Raw genomic sequence first — 23,843 nt, 5'->3', positions numbered from 1 at the left:
TACATTTTGTCAAATACTAACAATTAAGTGAGTATCCAGTTTCTCTTCTAAATCTCAACCTCTTACCTTTCTTGGAATGGTTTGAGAACGGTGTTTTGGAAATGCTACTGTGATGCTATTTCCTTTGATGTCAGTTATAATTGCTGCTTGTAATCATGAAGAGGTACCTAATTTTGTCTCTTATAACTGAAAGCTTTTATTATTTATACACTACATATATGGTGTGTGCAGCTGCAACACAGATTTTGTGTCATCTTTTTTTCTGGTTCATACTGTGTAGAGATTGCCTTGCAGAGGAGGTTTGTTCTTTGTAATAAAAGATTTCACACTCTTAGTACTAGGAAAAACATCGCTTCTGACATAGTGTTTATAGTGCAGATCAAGCACAGCTTTGAAATGGCTTTGTAGAAGCTATAGAGTCATTTCTGTAATGAACTATACCTTTTACGTCTCAAATGTATTTCTGAAGAGCAGTTATGTTGGGGGGGAAAATACTGGGACTCAGAACTTCTGTTTGACAAGTGCTTAGGAGAAGGGATTCTTCTTTAACCATGCAGTCAGGGCTTAAACTGTAATTTCATTTAGTTTGAGCTAAGTTCAGTAAGAAAAAGAATCGCTTTTCTGGATTGCGTGACTGGAGGGAGGACTGTGTCAGTGCAAATTAGAGTGGTGCAAACTCCTGGGGAAATGGACCTGCAGAAGAATCTCTGTGTGCACATTCTGGGAGGATTTCAGGTCTCCGTTGTCGTGCCATCAGTGTGTGAGTTTGCATGCTAATATTGGAGACTGGGAATAAAACCTAGCCATATGTCTGGCAGTAAAAACAACTATATGCAGAAGTGATGATTCAGAGGAGGAGTTTTGAAATGTGTACTCGTAAGGGCTCTGATGAATCTATGATGTGGATTAAATTTGGATGGCAGAGGCTGAATGGTTATCCCAATCCAAATACTGCTGCATTAAAACAAAAGGACACCAACTTTTCTCTTGAACTGATTTTTCAGAAACATACCATGCTCTGAATGTCTGAGAATGGGTATTATATTGCATAATTCTAGAAGACTGCATGAAAGGAAATGGATTATTTTTGTGATGGAACAAATTGTAATTTGAGCACAGTCTCTGTGAATGCTGTGATGGGAGCTGCCTTAGAATCTATTCCAATATTTCTGCCTAGAGTCTCAAAGTTACTTGAGTGGTACCTTTCTCAGGTGTTTTGAATTTAGGCTTTTGAAAATTGCACATGGGTCCCTGCTTGGTGCTTTAGGGAGGGTTTTGTTATTTATCTGGTCAAGAAAAAAAGAGCACAGAATCTGTACGATGCATAATCTACCCTTGTGATGAGCTATAGTCAACAACTGCTTCATCCATTTTACTTTAATTTTCTGCCACAGGTCAGTTGATCTCCAAGCCCATAAAGTAGATGATAAGGGTTTCCCCATGTGGCACTTCAAAGTGATTTGTAGATTTGACTGTTAATTGAATGCTTTATTTTGGTTTTTTATTTTTTTTTTTAGGAATAATATCTAAATGCTTCATCATGTACTGTTTTTATTTGGAAGTGCATGATCTTAAAAGAAGAATAATAGATAAATATCTGAAGAAGGAAATGTTCAGTCATTAAAATTATATTTTTTTAAAGAAAGAAAACAAACTGAAAAGATTTACCAGTCAGTATATGACTAACAGATGATGAGCATAAAAGTTTGTCAAACTTGTTTTTTCAGCTGTCTCTATATGTATATTTACAGAATATACAGGGATTATAATTAACAACTTTTTCCAAATTTCTTAGTGTTTAAACAGTAGTTGTTGAATCTATTTTTTTTTTTATTTATTTTTCTTTTTCCCCCTGAGCTGAACCAGTCTCTAGTCATGAAGAGTTAGGTAAGAGGTACTTTATTTTTCCATGTGGTTCAGATTTGTTTTGCCCCTCTCTGGTAGTGGTTAGAACAGGATGCTTTAAAAGACCCAGTGTGAACTAGGTGGATCATAACCTGAATGGAGGGTTAGTCTTCCGTGTAGCTCTTATCTCAGAGTAACATGAGAGAAGCAGAACTTGCAAACCTTTTCTGCAAATACTAGTGTAATGCGTGTTTCTTTTGGTTAGATATTGGGTTGAACCTAATGTTTTCTGGTTTTATCAAATGTCAGTTACATGATAGCAAGTAGTGATAAAATGCTATCTTTCAACTGAATTTTAGGCTTGCAAGTAATTAGGTCAGTCGCTAATTTTGCAAATCATTGGATTTCCCCCTTATAATATTAACATATTAAAGTAGGAACTATCCCACTCAAGTTAGTCTGAAGTGCTGACGCGGTACCGAAAAATTTATGCAACTTTGAGTTTGTTCTGCACCTCTTTGGTTTGTATCAGAATTTACAATGAATTAAATGCTTAAATAAATCTGTGTCACAGCACACTTAAATAACAGTGCAAGTAAGACAGCAGTATCTGAAAATATGCTGAATATATGGGGCCAGTTCAGAGGATTGCTGTCTCTTTGATGACTTTATAGGAGACAAGGTTAAGTCTTGCATTAAAGGATGAGCAGTTCAGCTAGTGGGTCAGGCTAACCTGTTGGGCCTTAATGCCTTGGCTGCTTGCAGTAATTAAGCAACACAGCTGAAGAGGCTTGACTGGTGATTTCCAAATATGCTGTTGGTAGTAGGTGACCGCACTTCTGAAAGGCACACAGGAAAGGGTGATGTGAGCTATTTAGTCAACTGGGAAGGAGCTAGTGTGCTTGAGACAACAGGCAAGGCAACCTTCAAGCACCTTCTGCTTCACGCTAAGAGGCAGTTGAGTTGGAACGGCCAAAGGCCTCGAGATAGGGTTGTGCAGCTATGGACATCAGCTCTGAAGTTCACAGATGACGTTGATCCGTCACCCAGTGAGAACAGGGCCTTGCAGAGCCAGACCGATGCCCTCCAATAAAATGTGAATGATCTGGTATGAATACCAGTGCTGGCTAAACAAGAACGATGGCTCTTCTGGAAGAAAACTAAGGAGCAAAGTGGGCAGTGTAGCCAGCTGCTTCTGCCTGGCAGGTTTGATTGTGCTGGATGGCACTTACCCTGGGGAAACTTTAAAAGCAATATGGCCTTTATAGGCAGCCCTAGGTCAGTGGAAGGCGCTTTGGAAAGATAGAGATGTTCCCAGGTGTGTTTGATCTTATTCTCTGAAGGTGAGCCTTAATTGTTGAAGATGACCAATGCAGCAAGAACAAAAGGCTTTCAAATGAGGTGTTAGTTGCTTTTGATCCATCAGTTTGTCACAGTGCTGGAAGAGAAAAGATCCTGAGGAAAGACCAGTGCAAAAGATCCAGTAGGTATCTGACATGGAGGAGGAAGCTATAAGCCTACTGGAGACAGTGCCCTGGGCTCTGGTAGAAGGTGTCCAAGCTAAAAAGAGGTTAGTGACCAGAACAAACCAGGGTGGTTGGGAATTTAAAGTGCACAGAGTCAAAGCCTGAGACAAGCATGGGGAGCAGCTGGAGCATAGGAGTGAGAACCTGGAGGGCAGAGAGTGTATGGGGGTTGAAATAAAAGACTGGGCCAGTCTGTCTCTGTGGTAGATGAGCTTTGTTTGAGATGGCATTGCCTTTCGAGGTTCACTTTGATGTGTCGGAATTTTATTGATTATACAGAAAGCTTTGCCTTGGGTTCTATTTTAACACCGGTTCTGTGCCATCAGCTGTTGTGTCTTCAATATCACTTATTTCAGTTCTGTTGGCAATGCATATCTGTTCGCCTGTCTAACACTCCTTTTGTTGCCTAGATACGGTTACATTTTGCTACTTGCATGGTGTTAAATGATTCTGCCTGTCTAATGCATTAATTGTACATTTCTGGAGGAAGCGCCAGCTAGCAGCAATTCTCTGACCATTAGAGAGCACTCTATAATGTAAGATGTGAGATTATCTGAAATTTATTGTAAAGGAAGATTGTTTTCCCTTTCCTTCTTCCTCCTCCATTTTTCTACTGTGTTTAACTAGAGAGCTTTATAGGATGCCATTTGTTACTTCAGCGTGCTTGTGAACTGCTCTGGGTAGTAGAGCTGATCTGCTAGCTTTCCTGCCACTATAGCAATGGGCAGTTTCAGTAGCGTGGCAAAAGGAAATTGCACAGACAACAATTAGGTGTTTCCGCTGAGTAGGAGAGATGTGCAGCAAGCTGGTGGATATTGTGTTTGATAACAAAAATCTGCATATCAGGGGAACTGAATGAAGCTTTAATTTCATTTTGTCAGGATTTTCCTTTAAAACATTTTGTTCTTATGATACCTATTACTGCATAAGTAATACTAAATAAATACTGTTCTTGCCAGTGAAAACCTGAAAGACTTGATGCTTTCTACATATGGCAATATTTACAATATAACCAGGACATTTGCTCTGTCAAACATAGGAGAAGGGAAATGTATGGATTTTTGTTCTAAACTAGTCGTCTTTGTTGACAAGGACCAAATGTTGGGTTTTATTCCTTACTTGATAAATAATTCAGCCTTGTTTTCAGTATATGTCTTCTCTTTTTGCTGATGTTCTTTGGCGTTTCTCAGACTTCATCTTCCTTCTTTCCTAAATTTACATTTACCCGTAATTACTTTCTTTAGCACACTACTAAGCAAGGCTGATTTTGAGAGTCTGGATTTTAATAACTTTTGATTTGAAAAGCTGACAGGTTGAAAGTCCATATCTACTCTGATTTTAGTGGAAATTAGGTACGTAAATATCTCTGTGGAACGGAGCCATAATGGCTGAGTTGCTAACAAAACTGTTTAATTTGTAAAGAAAACAATCTTCTTCAATAGAGAACTGAATGACAGCCGAAATTGCATCATTAAAAAAACCTAAGGTCTATGAACAAAATTAGCAGTATAACCTTATTTTGATCTTGAAATACCAGCTTAAGGGAATTTCTAAATGTTTTAGATAAGCATGATAAACCAGGGTGAATATTCCTTTGTTTCTTTATTGAGAAAAATGAACTTTTTTGAGCATATTACAGTTCTTTGCTAGACTGGGTACAAAACTAGAAATGTGCAACTCCATCAGAAAAGATTTCTTCAGCTCAGTAATTCTGGTGAAAACAGTAGAGCTTTATCTCTAACTGTTAGACCAGAGGAGAATAATACTTGATGCTTTTAATGGTCACAAGCCGTGATAAACCAAGAAGTTATATTCTAGGACTAGTGGCAATTAGTATGTTTAATAATATGGAAAGGGAAGCAAAATGGGGATATTATTCTTTTTGGAATTGACAGGTTTACAAAATGGATACTTTATTTATACAATAAAGAGAGGGAAAAAAACCTCAGTGTAGTTGCAGAAGAAATTTAGTGTAAGCAAGTATCAGGTCATTTTTTTTTTTAAGGAAATACTCCCTTTTTAGCTCATTATAACTTGTCTTTCAGAAGTACGATGAGGGTACTACCAAGAGAGGTCAGTTAAGGAATGTAAGAAATGTCTCAAGATTCAAGTAATAAACAATTGCAGTTTTCTCTCGTGGGTTTTGTTTTGTTTGTTCTCACAATTCCTTTAAGAATGTAGAGATTTTCTGTATCTCTTCTTATGTTAACAGGAAACTTAGATCTAGTTTTAGAGTAACTTTTATTACATATGTTCAATCTCACCTATCCTTTTTTCTTGTGCACATCTATCTGCTGTGTTTTGGGGTTTTACACAGTCCAAACCCACACTTTTCTAGAATTTGAGATACCCTGTCACTAACACAGTCAAACTTGCTACCAAATGCAAAAGCAAGGAAAGAAGAAATAGTCTTTCTACATACTTGGTATTCTTAATTGTTATTTTTGTATTATTGTATACAGGTATTTTGAGGGCATGTCATTGTCAGCACTATCTGTAACCGAAGACAAATAAATCATATTTGACAAGATTATTAGAATGTTTTTTACAGCAATTGAACATTTCCTTGACTGATTGTTTTTGGTATTTTTTTTTTTTTATAAATAGAAACAGAAAACTAGAAGTTTGCGTGATAAAAATCAAGTAAAAAACAAAAAGGACGATGCTGTTTGCTTCAGAGCGGTGATACATAAATGCACTCGGGGTATTTATTTCATTAATGGAAGTTTTAGATTATCAGGAAATGGTCAAAGAATAAATATGTTATCCTGTTTGTACCCTCTGTCTTTTCTCTCCACTTGAACACATTCAAAATCATGTTACAAATCTTAATCTAGAAGATGACTACCCTGGTTATTCCATGCCTGTTCTTCACTTGGGGGAACACTGATGTTGAGGAGCCTTTGAAGAAGTCCCTCTCTTCTTCTGAGATGGAAATGCAGTATAACTCTAAAGGCTAACATACTTTTTCCAGAGTAAGAGTACTTTAAATAGATGCTTTAATTTTTCTAAATACTATTATTCCATAAGAATAATACTTGTATGCATTAGCTACAGCTATCATATCATAAAGAGTACATAAAACTTACAGTTTGAGGGAAAGCAGCTTCGAACCTGTTTGTGGCCTCATGTGTGACTTGGGTAGCAGGCATGGTACTTGGTGTGGCTGAGCAAGTTGCATGCCTCTTGTATTCAGTAGTAAAAACTGCATTTTTTTCCAGTTTTAACTGGGATTCCTAAATGCAACCACATTGCTCATATCTGCTGTCACGTATTCAAAATAGTTTGTCAGTCTGACTTTAACTTAAAAGTCTAAAGGTGTCTCACATAAACATATACAGAGTATAAGCTTTTTTCCCATAAGAGTTGCCACTTTGCTTGTAGGTTTAGATTTTCAGTTTAGCCTCAGTAGAAAAATACTATTCCTGAAAATCTGTGCTATGATTTGTAGTAATTTGGCTTTTTAATGCAGGAGTTGTGGAGTAGTTGGAAATATTTAAAAGTCTCATGCATTGCAGCTGTTTGTATTAAACCCTTGCTAATTTAAATGCTGTGTCACCTCCATACAGAGAGCACATATCCATGTTACCATACATCTGGGAAGAAAAAGCAGATAATAACAGCTTTCATACTGGCAAAGCGATGTTACACATGTAAACTAGTATCAGTCTGCAAAGTAGCTTTGTTTAAAAATATATACTTATGCATATAAATGGGAAGTGTACGCTAGATGATGTAACTTTTGAGGAATTATCTGCAATTGTAGAATAGTTAAGTTGAAAGAGGATTTTTTAGTGGTCTGTGATACTGAATGTTCAGTTCCTGGACCAGAATTAATGAGACCTAAATTCACTTGTCTGTTTTACCACAGACTTTGTGTGTTTTCATGAAGGTAACTTCCTTCTTTGCAATTTATTTTTTTTAACCTGTAATGTACAAGAATATTTTCCCACTTTGCTTCCTAGTGATTTTAAGTTCTATGAGGATGGCATAAGTATCTCCTTTTTCTCAATGAGTGCTGCAGTAAACAGAATTAGACCCATGTTTTCACTGTTCTTCTAAAAAAATTACCCAAATACACACTTTTGCTTTCAGTCTATAAACTGCAAACAGTGAGTAGCACGTAATATTAAAATGGCATATGTGCAGATAATTCATAAATCTGTCAATTGTCAAACTCAGAAGCAGTCAGCCAGTTCTAAAACTGCTGACTGGAAAAGGGTCAACATAACCCTCATTTTTAAAAAAGGAAATAAAGAATACCTGCGGAACTAAAGGCCAGTCAGTCTTATCTCTGTGCCCAGCAAGATCATGGAGCAGATCCCCCTGGAAACTATGCTGGGGCACATGGAAAATAAGGAGGTGATTGGTGACAGCCACCATGGCTTCACTAAGGGCAAAGCATGCCTGACAAATTTCTTGGCCCTCTACAATGGGGTTACAGCGCTGGGGGAGAAGGGAAGAGCAACTGTTGTCACCTACCTGGATTTGTGCAAAGCTTTTGACACTGTCCTGCACGACATCCTTGTCTCTAAATTGGAGAGACAGGGGTTTGATGGGTGGCCCAGTCAGGGGATGAGCAATTGGCTGGGTAACTGCACTCACAGAATTGCCGCCAGCAGCTCAGTGTCCGGGTGGAGAGCAGTGACGGGCAGCGTTCCTCAGGGGTCGGTGTTGGGACCGGCGCTGTTTAACATCGTTGTTGGTGACGTGGACAGTGGGATCGAGGGCACCGAGCTGTGTGGTGGGGGGACACACTGGAGGGCAGGGGTAGCATCCAGAGGGACCTGGGCAGGCTGGAGAGGTGGGGCTGTGTGAACCTCGTGGAGTTGAGCAAGGCCAAGTGCAAGGTCCTGCCCATGGGTTGGGGCAATCCCAAGCACAAATCCAGGCTGGGCGAGGGGTGGGCTGAGAGCAGCCCCGAGAAGAAGGACTTGGGGGTATTGGTGGGTGGAAAATGCCTGTGAGCCTGCAACGTGCACTCACAGCCCAGAACCCACCCGTGCCCTGGGCTGCAGCCAGAGCAGGGGGGGCAGCAGGGCCAGGGAGGGGATTCTCCCCCTCTGCTCCGCTCTGGGGAGACCCCCCTGCAGTGCTGGGGCCAGCTCGGGGGCCCCCAACAGCAGAAGGACACGGAGCTGCTCGAGCGGGGCCAGAGGAGGCCACGGAGATGCTGGGGGGGCTGGAGCAGCTCCCCTGGGGGGCCGGGCTGAGAGAGTTGGGGGGGTTCAGCCTGGAGAAGAGAAGGCTCCGGGGAGACCTTCGAGCGGCTCCCAGGGCTTAAAGGGGGGACAGGAGAGGTGGGGAGGGACTCTGGGTCAGGGGGGGGGTGGGGATAGGACAAGAGGTGACATTTTAAACTGAAAGATGGTAGATTTAGATGAGATGCAAGGAAGAAATTGTTCCCTGTGAGGGGGGTGAGGCGCTGGCCCAGGGTGCCCAGAGCAGCTGTGGCTGCCCCCTCCCTGGAAGGGTTCAAGGCCAGGTTGGACGGGGCTGGGAGCCCCCTGGGCTGGGGGAAGGGGGCCCTGCCCGGGGCAGGGGGGTTGGAACTAGATGATCTTTAAGGTCCCTTCCAACCCAAACCATTTTAAAACCAGTGTTGATGTACATAGTATATGTCAGCATAAAGGCTGAAAATACTAACAGCAGTGGGTATTGGATGTAAAGCAGAACTAGAACAAATCTGATCCTGTGGTCAGCCATATGGAACTACTTTGAAGCCAAGAATGTGTCTCTTTTGAAGGAACTAGAGTTGTCCTATTGAAACACCCGTGCATAGGTGTTTTATGCTTTGAATGTCTACAGTCATCAGTCCATGAATAATTGTGCTGCTTCTGTTGCAGGAAAAGGAAGCTTGATTAAGCCTGTTGGTCCTGTTGAAAGTTGACAATTTTATTGTGGGTAACTGTGCACAGAGGTGGTTGGTGCAGAAAGTGGCTTTTGCTGTTGTGTCAAAATTGAGAAACAGTAGTATATCGTTAGACCTGAGATCAGCCTAGGATGTACTAGAAGAGAAAAATGGTTCTTGATGGCAGCCAGAAGGACATTCAGTTTTTTTAATCTTACATTATTTTTTAGGGAGATATTTTCAGAATTCCCAGATATATTCTTTCTGCTGTCTTCCTTTTTTTTATGAAGAGAGATATAAGCTTATATTCAGCTGCTTTTTTCATTTTTTGCTTCATGTATGTTTATTCAGAACCACTTCTTGTTTAGCTTTTTTTAAAAAAAAAAAAACCAAAAAAAAAAACAAAAAAACAAAAAAAAAAAACAAGAAGCAAAGTAAATAGATACCAAGTATGTGATATGTGTTGATGGTAGGATGAACAAGGGCTGCTGGAGTCAGGAACAGCATATTCTTAGTGAAGGACAGGGGAAAGATTTCTTCCAGTTGTTTTTCATGTTTGTGCTTTGTGTGGTTTTCATTTTTACCTTTTAGCACTCTCTTTCTAGCTTCTGTTTCTGGTAATGTGGACAGCAAATGGTCTCCATAAAGGTCTTCTCTTTACAGGGGAAGTGGCTGCTTACGACTTGGACTTCCTCCAGTCTATGCTGTGGTTCCTTAAATTCTGATTTACCTTCTGTTTTGTTTATTGCTGTGTTCCTCTAGCAACATTTCTCAAACCTAAATATTTACAATAAGTTGTAAGTCTGGTCAATATCTTTTTTTGTTTAGTTTTTCTATTTCACTGTTGACTGATCCTTCTCTCCTTTTGCAGAAATGTTTTCCTATATAATCTTAGTATTGCCTGCTTTTTCCCTTGGGCATTTTCTTTCAGTCTCTCCACTTTCTTCTTAGGAGGTATGTTAGTAATAAGTTTTGGGTGTGAGGTGTTTTCAGTTTTTCTTGTAGCATTTCTTGAGGTGCTTCTAGTGCTTATAGTTGCACTCAGATCTGTAACAGTGAATTCCTTAGATCTTTAGATTATTATGTTTTATCCATATTCACATACCTAGGTCAAAGTATTTACACCGTAGACAAGGGAGAAAGGGACCTCAATAACTGGAAAATGTCCAATTTGCTTTCTGGAACGGGACAGTTTTAGAACTGTGCAACTAGTGCATGTTTGTATGTATCTTGCTATTGCTGGAAGTTTCACTATTGCCTAAAATACTTCTTTACCTGGTGTAAGTGTGGCTTCTGATTGCTTGTTGAATAATTCCTAAGTTGCTCCACAATTTCTGTGCAGTTAAATCTTAGCACTAGGGAAGAGCAGGTGTATGTGTGGGTGTGGCCCTGTTGTGTATATTGAGATAATTCTAAAGTATTACCAACTAACTTGCTGAAGTCTTGACATTAACAGTAATTTAAAAGAACTAAGCACCTAAATAGAAGATGAAAAGACTTTCTAAAGTTGTTTTCCTAGTTAGTCTTTTTAAATGTTATTTTTTCTTTCTATTTCTAGGTTTTCTCAAATAATGATGAAGCCCTTATTAACAAAAAACTACCCAAAGAACTTCTGTTAAGGTAATTCTACATAATGTGTTAAGGAGTGAAAACCTGGTTGTATATTGCTTATGTGTCTTACAGGCTATCAGGTACTACTCATTCTTTCTTAAATCTGTCTTGAAATAATTAACAACATATCTGATTTAATTTTTTGAATACTTGAACTTGTGTTTTTGTTAGTCTTGATTTGTTTTAATATGTTCAAATTTTACTATATCATTGAAGGTGTCATTTAATAGTGATGTTTTCCTTGCATATCAGGAAAAGAAGTGAAATAAAAGGTCCAAAGAGCTTTGGTGTGCAGAGTAGTCAGCTCTTCCACACTGCAGCGTTTTATCTGTCTGAAGAGACTATAATGTTTCTCTAACGTAGTTCGTACTCTTTATTTCATGAATTTTGTTATAACAAAATAAAATACAAATTCAACTTCAAAGCTTTCAGAAAGGCACTGCAGCAAAAAAGTGCTGCCTGTTAGCATTACTGCCAGTCTGTGTTACATAAGGTAGAACCAACAGGAGGATGTTTCTTAGCACAGTCCTTTGCCTAATCATAGATTTCATCAGCTTGCTGGTGTGCAAGTAGATCACCTTTGCAGGAGCTAGCTACAACACCAAGATCAGTAAGTTCATCCCATGGTTGAGACACTGATGGATGTCTTCATACTCTCTCCTCTTGTTCAAAGTTGATTTGAAGCAGTGTAAACTGCCAAATGGGGAGATTCTGCTCGACTGGGTGTGACCACTTCAGAGCTGGAACTGAACCAACTCAGCAATGTCTTTTGTACCTTCATACAGGTTTTGTTGCAGCTCACTTTTTGAGGGTGGGGGGGGGAAAAGGTATTTGCTTTTAATGGTGCAACTACAGTTTTTAATGATGGTGTTATTAAAATTGAGTTGGTGATTTCTTCTTAATACACTAAGAGTTGTTTGGGTTAGCTTATATGCATGTCATTGTTTCCTGCTTGATTTGAAGTGAGAGAATGTCTCAAATAATGGTGTTTTGCATCTTGTTTCTGAAGAAAGTGCTCTTAAAACATTATGACTTCTTTTTGTGTCTGTAGTATCACAGTGCTCTCTTGGTGGTATTAAAGAAGCAGTCTGTCATTAAAGGAATTGAATTTTAAAAGGATTTTCATTTTTGTTGAGAAATACTCATTCCATATGCAGTGTCGTATATTAGACTCTTAGAACTGTTTAGAAAATGTGATTAAAAGAGACCCGTCGCTGAAAGATGCCCTGAACAGAAATTCTAGTAGCTTTGCTTTGTTGCACTCAATGCCACACATGAACCGCAAGATGAAAGTCAGTTTAATATGCTGCCTCCTTAGCAAAGAATCATAATCCACAGGCACTTATTTTTTAGCAGTAGAACCCTCCAAATATCTGTGGCAATGACTGTCATTTTCATTGTTATGGGTACTAAGTATTCCATTTATGTAATTCAACAGAATTTGTTGATGTGGTTTAGACAGTGAAAAGTATCGTGCACTGAGATAGTAAAGGCATCTTCTTTTGAAAGAACTTACTGATTATGTAGTATCCCTCAATTTTCATTGTAGGATAAAAAGAAAGTATCTGTGAAGCTATATAGATATTAAATTGCTAAATTATTGTGTATATGCTAATGACATGATTAGTATCTATGAAATTAATGTGTGGAGGTTTACTGTGAGAATTACTGCATTTAACTTCTAGGTGTCAGCTTCTTGAACTGTGTATTCCAACACTAAATTTGGTAAGTTCTTTAAAATGTTATATAGGGAGTAGCTTGTTTGCTTCATTGAGCAGTATGTTTATTCCATCATATATCTTATTGTACAGGACATTTTAAAGAACTCGGCAGGAAGAAACCCATGTGCAACTAATTGAACAGTACCAGTGGCTTAGCTGTTGGCTCTTGTAGTCGAATAACTTCTTACAGAGCAACTCAGAGGATATAGAGGCTCACCTTGGATTCAGCCAGCTGAGGAAGTGGTGCAGCTAGGCACTGCACTACACTGTCGTGGCGGTGTCTAAAGAAGCCTTTTGCATGGTTGAAGGATTTCCTGGGGCTGAAATGACACAACAAAATAGCTGAGGCCAAGCATGCACAGAATTGATTCAGCCAACCATCTATTCTAGTGCACATATGTCCTCTTTGCAGTTGCACAGTGATCTACCGAAGTAGCATTGCAGCTGTAGCCAGAAGGGTTGATGATCTGAGAAATTGAATTGGGACAGTAAGCTTTCTCAGTAAAGATCATGATGATCTCATGCTGAATGCTGAGACTCAGGTGATGGTCTGCCCATAGCCAGAGAGAAATAAAGTTGTAACACCCACAACATTGTGCTGACCATCAGGGCTTTGGAATGGAGAGGAAGGCAATGGGTGGGAGAGATGCTCTGTAAACCTCCTTTTGAAATTGTACTGCTGCAGAGACACTCACAAGGCCAGAGGCAGAGTGTGTTAGAGTTTTATGATGGGATGTGGGCCTGATTCCTGCTCTCATCACTTCAGAGTGTATGTATATGGGGAAATTTAGGGGCGCAAACCTGGCTAACGGATTATCAGTGGGGAATTTGTTTTATGCTCCTGCATGTAAATGCTTTTGTATGACTGGGCCTGAATGTCTTTCAACACCTAAACCAGTTTATGCTCTTGCTATGACATGTTTTAAAATTGTCTTGCCGTATGGTTATGACAGGAGGGATTAAATATTGCTGCACTGAGTGTAATTAATATCCTAATTATTTTTACTATATTAACTATGCAGTCTACCTTTTAATTAAAAGGAGAGTAAACCAGTTGCAGTGGAAACATTTTGCTCACAGTGCCAGAACTGAAAAGCAAATACTGTTGAAAGTATCATGAAATGCACTTAGTTTGTTGCTTTCTTATACCAGGTAAGTATGAAAACTAGTGGAAAGCACTACAGCTCTTTTAAAAGAAAAAAAAAAAAAAAAGACATAAAATTCGGCACATGGAAAAAGGGTGGTCGATATCTTGTTATAAATATCTGGAAATTAAATGTAAACATAATTTATTATATTGCAAGAATTGGTCTTACTTGCATCATATATTTAAACTTCTGTAATCCGACTATATCAAGCAATCTGGCTTTTTTCTCTCAAATTAAGAAACCTTTTTCTGATGGTAGAGAGGAAATACTACCACTCTAAAATTTATTCTTTTGTTGCTGTAGTTGTATACTGTAAAGTTGAGCAAAGTAGGCCCTTGGTGTCTTATACTGCAGTTCTTACTCTTTCTCATTATTATTATTAATCTAACAACCTGAATTAGACTGGAAGATTTTCAGGGCAGTGTCATGTCTCTTGCACATTTTCTACAGAGTATCTACTACACTTGCAAATAAATAACTGAAACCCTTAGTTTCTCAGGTAGGAAGCTCATTTGAAAGGGTACAAAACCAGAGACTATTTGTTCCTTCTCACATAGACCCAGGTACCTGGGCAGAGGAGGAAGAGGTTATCTGATTAATATAGACAGTGGTGGTTTTGAAGAAGACCCTGGTTTGGAGGGACCAGTTATTCTTTGAGTTAGGTAGAATAGCTTGAGTGGAGAGAGGGGAGGAGTTTCATTTGTAACTCTTTCTGGTTTATGGGTATTTATTTCTATTTGTAATATTGTAGTATTTTTTTCTTCCTGTGAAAGAAATAGGCTGCTTCTAAAAACTTTGATTTGTAGTACTGCTCAAGCTAAAAGAAAAATGATCACCTGTTAGCTGTTGCAGTGCTATTAGTTTGCCAGTTGGCAAGGAATGCTCTTTCCCCTCTGTTCTTACATATTATGAAAAATTAAAGGTTGACTAAGAATCCTGCAGAGGTTTTATAAATCATGACACTTAATGTTTTCAGACAATTGTAGCTTTATTTTTTTTTTCCTCAGCCTATGTGTTTATGGAAAAGCATCATTTGATTATATAGTACATTAGTTGTGGGTTTGCATTGGTGTCTAAAGCTAATATCTGTTATCAGGAGAATCAGGAATCAAGTCAGAGATAGACTATTGCAATTTCAATGGTAACAACTTTTCTAGTAAGATGTCACAGCCTTGAAGATAATAATATTTTTCTTTTTTTCCTTGTAAATTGCTGGGAAAAGGGGTTTTGAAGTTACAGTATGACTCTGAAAAGCATTGGAAACAAAAAACCTTAAGTTTCCAACAGATTCCAACAACTTCCAAAAGTATTTTTTTAAGTTTTGTGCTTTATAAAAAGTAATAATACATGTTTGCATGTGGAGGGCATAGCCAGTACTTTGGGCATGTAGGAACACAGTTAACTTTTGTTCATTTGTATTTTAACTGCTAACGTTCTGTGCTGTAAGAGTTTGAATGAAAATGGCAAGCTTCAGAAACAGATGTTCATGCCTTTCAGCCCCTTGAACCATTTTCAGTTCCTTCACAAATTGTACGACAAATGTAGAAGCTATTATGAGTTCTGCTATAAACCGTACTTATTGAGTGCATGTGCTTGAATAGTAGGCCTTACTCATCAGACTGAAAATTTGAGTGCTCAATTGGATTTAAAAGAGGATAAGCAAGTATTGGGAGTGAAGTGAGGAGAGGAACCCAGGAATTGTGTTCCAGCAGCAGCTTTTCTTGTATGCAAGCATATGCAGCTTGCGAGTTGGCTAAAAAAGCATTATATATGTTTTCATGTTTCTGTTCTTTGTTTTCATTACTGCACACTGCTTTTTTCTCAGCCTTTAGTGTGTTCATTATTGTAGAGAATAAAAATTACCAGAAGCTTAGAATTAGTGAAGTCAAATGTAGTATTTAGTATATTTGAAGTCATGCTTTACCATCTGTGTGATTAACTTGGGGGGAAATAGAAGAGAAATACAGCAAAGGTTATAACAAGAAATTGTCATAACCCCATTGGTGTTTCTTAGCTAGGTACTGTAGGTAGTTAAACGGCCCACAACTGCTGTAAAATTTGGCTGCTGTATCTTAGCGAACAAAGTAGTGACTAGTGAGTCAAAGAACTGAAAAATATAAACTTGTATCTGGAACTGTTCTTAGTTGGTAAGAATTTTGTAAGCAGAGAAACAATACATGTATTTTTGAAAAGGGGGGGAATCTGTCATCTCAGACATGATTAATTTTTCCTACTTCAAGGATTTGTATAATTAAATAGGGCAATATTTCACCCTGAGTAGAAAAGACTGCTGTTCAGTGTTTGACAGTCTCAGGAAAACATTCCAGTTTTAAAATGCACATGCAGTCTTTTATTTTGATTTTTAGACCCTGTTTTGCATCTCTCTGAAGTCCTGTGTAGTAGTCTGCCAAGCAATTACAATATAGCTATTTAGTATTGGAAACAAGGACATCGGTGTAAGTACATCAACTGCATTCATACATATTATGAACCAAATTGATTGTGTATGAGCTGCTTATGAAAGTAAAACTTATTTCCTTTCTGTACATTTACACAAATCTGTGGTTTCTGTAAAGGGAAGTCTAGTAGTGCCTTGTACAACTTCCATTGAGTCAGTCGTTTGATTTATCTGAAATATATCTGTCCAAAGAATTAGTGCAGAGCAGCTACAACGCTCCAATCTCACACTAAGTACTCAATATAGAAAACTTCTTTACCTAAGGATATGGGAAACATTTGTTAACTAGAAATATGGAGACTAACATTTACAGGAAGTAAGCAAGAACAATGGGACTGCTAACAGTGTGATATCAAATCCAGACTCATTCCTGTGGAGTCACATAGTCATCTCCAGTGGTCCTTATTTCCAAAAAAGTGATCAAAAAACAACTGAAAAGTGATCAAAATGAACCACAGGCACAGGTCATGGACAAGATAAAGCCTCTGGAAGGTGATTAAATATTTTGATCTTTAGCCAGGGAAATAACAGAATTCTAATTCTTTAGGACTTTTTCAGATTTACTGGGTGTTTTCAGAATTCTTCCGTGCTTTAGCAGCAATGGGTAAATAATACCACACTACCAATACTATTTTCATCCATTTTAACATGATTTACCTGATGTTAAAATGAATAGTCATTTAGTTTCTTGTACCTTCAGCCTTCAAGGTATTGTATCTAATCTGAAATATACATTGAGAATCCAACAAGTTGCAATTTTCTGATTAATCAGCTTTTGTTTTCAATTATTCTGAAGTGGGAATGGGTTTTCAAACTTTAAAACTTTCCAGTAATTTGTCTCAAATTCAGGACAGAACTTATGCACTGACTGAGAAGACTAAAGACTCAATCAATAGCTTGGGGGTCAGCATACTCCCTTCAGAATATGGAAAAGGTCTCATGTTGACCTTTTTTTACACTGCTACATGTATTGTTTGTCAGCTTATGAAATTCTTACCAAGATCAGTTCCAGATGCAAGTTTATATTTTTCAGTTCTTTGCCTCACCAGTTGGCACTTTGTACACATTTTCTGGCTTCTTTCTACGAGATGCTGAACATTTGCAAGTGATTATATGATCAATTAACTTTGGCCTTTTGAAATTGGAGTAGGTAGCTGCCATCCTCTATTTAATATGTTTAAGTGATTTGTTTTTGTTCACAAACAAATGCAAGAGTAAGCTTAAAACTGAATGTTTTGGGCAGAGATGTTTCAGATGAAATTTCTTGAAAGATGTGAGCGGCTGTAAGAACACAGGCAGAAAATTGCATGCTAGTGCTCTTGTACACTGTGTTAACGAAGAAGGGGAGATTTGGGAATGAAATAGATTTTTTTGTCAAGGTGCTGAATAAGATTTGTGAATTTTGAAAAGAAAATACTTTTTTTAATGTTTCTGCTTGAACAGTCGGGACTTCCTTATAAATGGGGTGCTTCAGCATTACTTGGTTCAAGTGCAGGCATTATCTCTCAGTAAGAACATGCTTGTGACAAAGGATTAGTCGTACTGGAACAAACAAAAGTAAATAACAAGTATTTGAAGCAGGTGTAACAGCAAAAGAGGATACAGCAATGACTTATACAACTCTTGGAATCATACATTACGATTTATTTTGTTTCATTTTGTTTTTATTTTATTTGTTACTAAGCTTCTCTTTAGAATCTGTTCTTTAACTAATGAAGACTTAATTCCATTTAGAGCTTTATTTACCTTGAAATGGGAGTCTTATGCTCAGGCTCTTGATTAACAGATTCTCAAAGCCAAATGTTCAGAAGTATCAGTGACAGAAAGAAGTCATGCTTTTTATATGGAGCTTTGTGAGGCAGAGAGGAAAATGTTCTTCCTCATTTCCATGCAAAAAGTAACATCAAACCATAAACTTTGATAAAAATCCTGCTGATGAAGCTAGGGAGACATGTGGAAGCTTTAGAAATTACAGAACATTGTAGCTCATGCAGCACTTACAAGAAGTGATTAAACTGGACAATCCATGGGGCTTTTAAAGTTAGAAGTCTGGATCATCCCCCTCCTCAAATATTCCAATTTTAGGAAGGCATGACAGATGTTGTGGAGATGTTGATGTGCATGAAGGGTGTTTGGGAGTGCTGGGAGTCCTGTTGGCCTGTTACCACTTCATTTCGAGATAAAGCACATGACTTGCCTCATCCTTTTGTTTAAAAGATAGTATTTGGTCTTAAATGAATATTGTCTTGGGAAAGGAAAAAGATGATTTTTTTTTTTTTTTTTTTTTTTTTTTTAATGAAAAAAGACAGAAAACTCATTGCAAATAAAGGATTCTGAAACTTTCTTCTTCAGCTTCCCTTTTGGAAGCTGAACACAGTGAGATTCCTAACCAGTATTATTAAAGACTTAATGATGTTAAATATTAAGATTCTTTTCTCATAACAGTTGTTACAGTTTTTCTGCTTAAGTTTCTTGTGTCTTGGTATTGTATGAATCAGGATAACCAGTGCAGTGAGGCAATTGCTCAAAATTGTTAGGTCACCAGCTATTTTGAGTGAAACAGAGCTAAGCAAGGATGCTGAAACTGAATCTAGCATATATATGACCTTGAAGAGGGAAGACTTCAACCTTTTGTGAAACATTAGATAAAACCTATTTCATGGGCTGAACTTTTCTCGCACACTTACTGTATGTAAGTTTTGTGTTCAAGTCTTTAACTTCTAAAAGGTTACAAAAATATGACCTTTGAAGCTACATTACGCATCCATAATATCGAGTAAATACAAATCGGAGATGTAACAGGGATGCATTCGTGTGCTATCTTCTAGATTGCATTTTCAGGCTAAAGTTAGTTTATGACTTGCATAATGTAGTTGTATCTATTAGCTACATAACTGACCCTGCAAAATTAATTACCATGTAATGCAGTTGCTGTATTCTCTATGTTTGATGGTAAATTAAACAGATTTAGCCCTTCTTGAACTTACCATTGGGCATTTTGTTTCAGATGCTAAGAGAATTAGACTGAAAATGTTGCTGTTATGTTGCATATGGTCATACTTTACAAATAAGTAAAATTTATTTTTTAAAGAGTAATATGATCCACTTGTTTTGCAAGTAATGTATAGACCATAAAAAGTTAGATGCTATCCTATAAAATGAATCCAACAGAGCTTATTGTTTGTAGAAAAAGCTGACTCCAGTTTCAAATGAAAATAGACATTAGGCATCCCGTAGACAGCCTGTTCTTTTGCAATTGCTAATATTTATGTAAGGGTTGTGTAGCAATAAGCATCTTGGCAAAAGAAAAGGAGGTTTGGCTTGTAAAGAAATGTTTTTTGGTGCCATGTTTGTTATTGAAAGACTTGCTATGTAGATCTGCTGAGAAAGGCATCTTAGCCTGAGTAGTTTACAAGTGGAAATTGCAGGGGTAAAAGTTACTGGAAAATTTTGGAGTGTCTCACACAGTTTCTAGTTTAAGTGCTTTACTTCACAAAGTAGCACTTCCCTAGTGAAAAGGGATTTAATAATTGTCCTTGGAAGGTCAATCATTAGATGAGTCAATGAGTGTGTGCTTCATGTAGAAATTGGTGTTTGTCAGCCTTTTGTGATGGGCTATTGAAAACAAGCCTGACAGAAATGAGCTAAAAGATACTTTTTTTTAAAAAATTATTATTAGAAAATAGTCAGACTCCTTAAGCTTTTAATATGTCTCAGCATTTACATTTCCAAGACAGGTAGTATTATGTGGTTTTATTGAATAAGGTATTACTGGAATTTACCAATGGAACAGGTTCCTACCTGCAAAGTTGGTGAAGTTTGGAAATATGCCAACACTAGCATTGCTAATTTAATCACATAGTTATAAATTTGTGCATGCACAATTATACATTTCCAGATTATGGCTATGAATTATTATGTTTATCTGTGTATTTTCTAGCCTACATGTTTTATTGTAGTGTTTATACATACTGCTGGACAACAGTTACCTGTGGGATGCCTCATGCCTCAGTAGGGTGTTTAGTAAAATGGGAGACAAAGGGAGAAGAGAAACCTGCCACATATAAAGAATTATAATAATGCTTTGTATTTACTGAATATGGCATTTTAGGAGAAATACAAGACAGCTTCTACGGTGATTGTGAGACTTTGTGACTGCGTGTGTTCAAATGTTATTAGTGGTGAACTGAGAGTGGCTGACGCTCATTTTCCCCTGTTGCTTGTTAATAGAGTATGCTTGGGCATTCTTTCAGAAAATTCTGAGAAGAACCTGCTAAAAGAGGAAAATCAAACCTGTGAAAGCTGTACTTTGTCTCTCTGTAATAGTTTTTCTCATGTGTAGGCTTTACTCTTCCATATTTCATTTACATTCTAATGGCACGTAAAGAACTTTCATGAGAGCGGGTTTGCTATGCAAGGAGTTGTACACATCAATAATGATCTCCCTTCCTTAAGAAGTTCATAGTCTAAAATGGGCAAGACAGAACAAATTTGCTGTGTGCTTGTTCTGTAACAACTGGATGGTGTAGTAAAGTTGAAAGGATCTTCTGAGCAGATTATCTAGATGATGTGCAGTCTTCAGTCAGGCATTTCTCGTCATTATTTTGGTTTTCATTTTGATACAGTTTCTCACCATTCTTTGTGTGCAAAACCAGCATAAATTTAAAAGATGTGAAAAATAGAAGTTCTGAAATATAACTGACTTGTGAATGAAATTCTTAAAAAAAACCCAAACCCTAATTTATGTTATTGGTGAAGCTTTTTAGAAATTTTTGGGCATTTCTGTCATACCAAATTTTGGGGGTTGGGCCAGATTTTCCAAGAAGTCACAGTGTATGTGTGTGGTACTTTATGTATTTTGTTATCTACTTTTTATCAGTCCATATAGTATGGTATCAAAATATTTAAAATGAGTAGTTGCCAGGCCAATACTAGAAAAGCTTATTCCTTATGTGATCAAATTTGGAAGGACCTTACAAAGGCGAGAGAAAAACAATTTGACACTTGCACAGTTTGATTTCTCACTCTGTAGGTGATACACAGTACAGTGCTGGGGTTTTGAGAAATAGCTGTTTCTTTCTGTGGCTCCATGGGGAGGGAAACAAAATATCAGGAGTCAGCCATTTCTGTGTTTGGAAAGACACAGGACAGTCTTGTTTATAGCACACAGGAATAGTGAAGCACGTGTGGAAATACATGGGAAGATGGTAGAGATTGTAGATCATCACTTTTTGTAGTTGTCAGGACTATATAAATTGCAGTGAAAATGCCTTTAAAAGGCGATTTAGGAGGTCTGTGGCCCTCTTATGCTGAGTTTCGGTGAGTCTTGGGTATCAGGAAGATGCCATGAAACTAGAAGAGTATGAATCCTGAATACAACACTTTCAACAAGGCAAGAGAGAGATGACCAGAAATCTCAGCCTCACATTCTGTATGCAGTGGAAATACTCATCATAGATTTGTTTGATAGAAAATTGAGAGGGAGGATTATAACTGAAAGTTGCTGTAGTTTTCTGGAAAATAAGTGATTGGACAATACCATTCCTTTGAGATTAAACAATTGGTTCGTTTTACCAACCAAAATGTCATGTTTCTGTTGAGGCATTTGACTTTTAAAATGAAAAGGTCAAGTGTTAAAGTAGCACTGTGTGTGTGCAGTGTATCAATGCATGTCAAAGGGATGCAGTATTGGATAACAGTTGTTGCAACAATTGACAGGTAGGCCTGTAGAGTTTTAATTGAATGCTTTGGAAATCACTTCTTCAGAAGTCACTGGGGATAAAATTATAGATGATACAAAACGAACCGCAGTGGTAAACTACTGTGAATACAAGGCACTCTAGAGGAAGTCAGAATAACATGATAAATTGGGATGTGTTCAGACAAGATTAATTTTACAGATTAATTTTATGTGGATACACAGGACTAAGGAGTGCTACAGAAAGAGTTGTGGCCTGGAGTGTGTACTCTCAGAAGAGGATGTGAAGGTGAAATGGGTAAGACACCGTAAGATTCTTGTGTGATGCTGTGTAAGAAAGGCTGTTACAGTGGCCTGAAATGGCTCTGAAAATGAGGGTAGTGTAATCATACTTTATGTCTGTGTGGAGCTTTGTTGATACTAGTAAGTTTTTTAAGCTGCACATGTTTCTGATGCCATGAAGAAACATACTGGAAAAATGAAGAATGTGCAGAGAAAATGAGTTTGAAAGAACTAAAGTTTAAAGATTGTTAAAACGAAGAATTAAAGATGACATGATAAGTGGCTTTAAAACTCAATGAGCAGAAAGTACTAACTGCTAAAACACTCTTTAATTCGGTGAAGAGAAGTAGAAAAAGTATAAAGCTGGAAGTCAGACATTCACCTTGGAAATAAGGCAAACATTTTAATGGGGTGATTGTCTAGTGGAGCAAACTACCGGAGAAGGTGATGATTTTCCATCTCCTGAAGGCTTTCCAATCAAGAATAGATCCTTTTCTGGAAGTTAGGCTTTAGCCAAATACATGTTTACTATAAAGGAGTTGAGGAACTGAGAGCTTGTACAACCCTTTGTGCCTTTGGTATGAGGCTCATGCATTGCAGCGGGTACTGTTAACATTGAAAGATCTCCAAGGCCAAACTCATGAGGCATGTCTCCAGAGCAGTACGTGCCTAGGGATGAGAAATCTTGAAGAACTCTGACTGTTGGTAAGCGGATTCTCCTTCTTGAGCTCAATACAAGATAACTATGCAGAGTTTAATAGCCTGGGATACTGGAAATCAGAATAGATGATCCTAAAATTTACTGTGGATCTATTAACTTAATTTCCAGTTTCCCTTAATCCATGCAAAAGATTTAAATGGAAATTAATCCTGCTGCTGGCTGCGTTATCTACCATCTATGTAGCTGTGGTCATAGAGGACAGAAGTGCTATACAACCATCAGCTGCGCCCTGCCTGGTAGTTTTTTCCACTTTTTAAAATTCCAAGTCCCTGCTGACACAGTCCTTCACCCTAAGCGCCAGACAATGTCAGTGTCTGACAGATGACTGACAATGTCAGTGTTGCCATCTCTCCATCTTATTTTGTTGGTTGCATTTAAAGTCTCTTAAAGAGTTTTTAAATGACTTTAAACCATAGAGTCTTGTGTCTTGTTGGCTAGTTTCCCTGACTTGTAGTTATTTGCTAGTAGTTCTGTGGAACTGCAAGGAGAGAAGCAAGTGTGTGTTAGTGGTGCACATGTGAGAGTGTACTATAGAGGGTAAATAAATAGAGAAGCATGGAAAAAAATGTTTTCAAGCAAGTTGGCAAAATGACTCTCTGGAATTGTAAAAGAATTTATGGGCATCTCTTACATGTCATATATAATTGAATAATAATCATTCTGATTTTGCTGGGTAATGATGCATCTTAATGTTGTTACCTATTTGATGAGCATAGCTTGAGCTGCCTTGCAAAAAAATTTCTTTAGTACAAAGATAAAAACCTGAAAGCATCTAAATATTACTAAAATATTTATCCTTTTAACAAAATGGCCACCTCTAGTTTTTGACTCTTTAAAAAGTCACTTCATATGGAATGGAGCAAAAATAAATACATCTGTGCTGCATTTGCTTTTAATTTACATTTTTAGTAGAAATCATGCATCCACATAAATCTCAACAGCAATAAACAATCAAACATGAAGACAGACTGCTAGACAACTC

General features: G+C 37.7%; 1 protein-coding gene across 2 annotated transcripts in view; it reads left to right on the top strand.

The window, feature by feature from the left end:
* FBXL2 (F-box and leucine rich repeat protein 2) overlaps nt 1-23,843 on the top strand; it is a 56,057-nt gene that overhangs the window by 4,973 nt on the left and 27,241 nt on the right. For both annotated transcript variants that reach the window (XM_042806569.1, XM_032997436.2), the window contains exon 2: nt 10,781-10,842. In XM_042806569.1, coding sequence (XP_042662503.1) covers nt 10,781-10,842 — 62 coding nt within the window. The remainder of the gene's footprint in view (nt 1-10,780; nt 10,843-23,843) is intronic.

This window comes from Tyto alba, unplaced genomic scaffold, assembly GCF_018691265.1.
Source record: "Tyto alba isolate M040663 unplaced genomic scaffold, T.alba_DEE_v4.0 Super-Scaffold_46, whole genome shotgun sequence".
Classification (NCBI taxonomy): Eukaryota; Metazoa; Chordata; class Aves; order Strigiformes; family Tytonidae; genus Tyto; species Tyto alba.
Note: the sequence above shows the minus strand (reverse complement) of the source record. Positions and strands in the feature narration are given on the sequence as shown.